Source organism: Piliocolobus tephrosceles, chromosome 20 (genome assembly GCF_002776525.5).
Source record: "Piliocolobus tephrosceles isolate RC106 chromosome 20, ASM277652v3, whole genome shotgun sequence".
Classification (NCBI taxonomy): domain Eukaryota; kingdom Metazoa; phylum Chordata; class Mammalia; order Primates; family Cercopithecidae; genus Piliocolobus; species Piliocolobus tephrosceles.
Window position 1 is genome coordinate 9814165 of NC_045453.1, and position 2390 is coordinate 9816554.

General features: G+C 54.0%; 1 protein-coding gene across 1 annotated transcript in view; it reads right to left on the minus strand.

The window, feature by feature from the left end:
• The window catches only part of SAMHD1 (SAM and HD domain containing deoxynucleoside triphosphate triphosphohydrolase 1), a 41483-nt gene extending 39309 nt beyond the window's left edge, over positions 1-2174 (minus strand). Inside the window, exon 1 of the mRNA XM_026455277.1 lies at positions 1707-2174. Coding sequence (XP_026311062.1) covers positions 1707-1920 — 214 coding nt within the window. The 5' untranslated portion in view covers positions 1921-2174. The remainder of the gene's footprint in view (positions 1-1706) is intronic.
• Positions 2175-2390: the final 216 nt, after the last annotated feature.

Below are 2390 nucleotides of genomic sequence, written 5' to 3' on the forward strand. Positions count from 1 at the left end.
AACAACAAACCAAAAAAAAAAAAAAAAAAAAAAAAAAAAAAAAAAAAGAATCTAAGAGAAAAATGGTCTTCTTTTATATGGTAAAGGATGGGCAAGCAGAAGTAAGCAGAATCTTTGGAAGGGAACCTGGATGAGCAAGGGAAAATGAGCAGTGTAGCCCAACAGGACAGCATCCTACTGTGGTCAGCCGGTTCTTAAAAGAAACTGACCAGAGGGAGGCATATTGCACTGCTTTAGGGCCTGCCTGCTCAGATCTGGGGGTAAGCAAGAGTTGAGGGGCCCATAAGGGAAGAGAGAAGTCTGAATAAAGTTTGGTCAAGACAAAGCAGAAGGTAAGACATGAGCAATTGGGAACAGTTGGTCAGTTTTTACCAAATGAAAGCACATAGTGTCTTTGATAGCACTGGGTTGTGGGTTCAAGAGAAACACACATCATTCTGGAGGGTAACAAGTTAATCTACAGACCACTGAAACAGAGAGCCAACCACATTTTGAGATAGAAAATTTGGAACTACTTCACTCCACTTGTTGCTAGTCAAAGAAAATAAAGCAATAATCCATCCCAGCAGTGAAGGGAAACGAAAGGGCAAAAGGGGGAAAAAAAAGAAAAAAGGAGAAATGCAATTTCCCATACCCATTCAAGCTATCTTTGGGTCCTGAACCACTATTGTTCCTCCTACCCCAGTTTCCAACCTAGCCAAACAGGGCTCCACCTAACAAATGCAAAAATTTACTAAATTTGCAAATCCCAACCACCAGAGAACCACCTTCCTATTGAACACCTAGAGGATATAAGGCAGGAGTCAAATCTCACAACCACCTCAAAAAGTTGAGCAGACTTCACAAGGATGGATGCTTGGACACGAATCAGTAAAATGTGCTTAAAACTCAACCTAAACACTTCTCCAGGTGATGTGGCCAAATTGTGGCGTGCTGGGGATTAAGGGGTCAACTGAACAACTCCAGAGTTCAGATTTTGGAGGAGAACCTGCTTTTAAAGAGCAAAACACGATCCTTACCATGTTCTGCAAGTGCAGTCAACACACGCCCATCGGGCGCTACTGGGATGCCAAGGAAGGTGATGGGAATTCAGAGACTAACCAAGCCAGTTCCTTCCCCTTCAGGGAAAGCCTCAATTCAGGGAGGAAACAGAAACCTAAAAGCCCCAGAACATCCTCTGATGTGGCAAGTGTTCAAGGAGCTGCGGTTAGCGCGGAGGGGTCCCGTGAGCCTGGATGACAGCAAGCCGCCCACCAAGGTCTGGGGAAAAATCTCCTTCTAACTAAAAAAAAAGGGACCCGAGTCTCGCCTGTCCGGCGCCGGGGTGGCAAGTTAGTTAAGAAACCCACCAGAGTGAGATCCCAATCTATTACTGCCCCTCCCAAGTCCTCAATCCTGGCAGCCTGCTCCCATCCTACGGGTCGCCTACCCCAGGCGACCCCATGTCTTCTTCCTCAGCCTCGGGGAGTCAGTCCCGCGCGCCCCATGCTGCAGGCCCTCCTGGGAACCCCCGCCGCAGGGCTCCCTTCGCCGCCTCGGGTCTTCCCTCCCTCGGCGCCCCCAGCGCAGGTCCGCCCTCCCGGGCGCCTCCCGCCGCAGGGCTCGCTCCCCGGTCTGGGGCCTCTCGTGGGGCCCCCTCCCTTAGGGCGCCTGGCCCGCGACCCAGGTCGCCGCCCCTCGCCCCTCAGCCCCTCCGGAGCCGCTACCTCGGATGTTCTTCAGCAGCACCGGCTCTTCAAAGCCACCGCGCCTGAGGAAGAAGCACACCTGCTCCGGACCCCATGTCTTGTAGTCGGGATGGAGTTTCAGGCCCGGGGAACAGTCTGCCTCTGCGGAACGGGTGCTTGAGGGGGTTCTCGGGCTGTCATCGCAACGGGGCCGCTTGGAGGGCTGGTCGGAGTCGGAGTCGGCTTGCTGCATGGCTACACCCGGCGTCCAGCACAGCAAAGTCAAGAACCTCGGCGCCTGGCCCACGCGCAGGCGCACTGACAGTAGGGCCCTGGCGCGGAGTCCAAGCAGTATTGGCAGCCTATTAGCCTCCTGCGCAGGCTCACTGACAGTGGAGCCCTTCGGGCAGGGCAGCCTAGCGGCTCTCGCCCTGGGCTCCCTGCGCAGGCGCAATGGCAGTCCAGTCGTCCTCAATCAATCCTGCCGGGACGCTGGAAGTGAACGCGAAAGGGCGTGGTTAGAAGCAGAACTGAGGGTAGTGCTGGTGGAAGGGGGGACGAAAGAGCGCCCGGCCCCGCACCCGCAATTAGGGTCTCGTCTGGTGAATTGGGGGTATTCTTCGAATGAGGTACACTACCCGCCGCACCTTAGCCGGGTGTCAGATGCCCCAAACTTAAAAGAAACCTAAAAGGCCGTTAGGCTGCCAGCACCTTCCCAGTGAA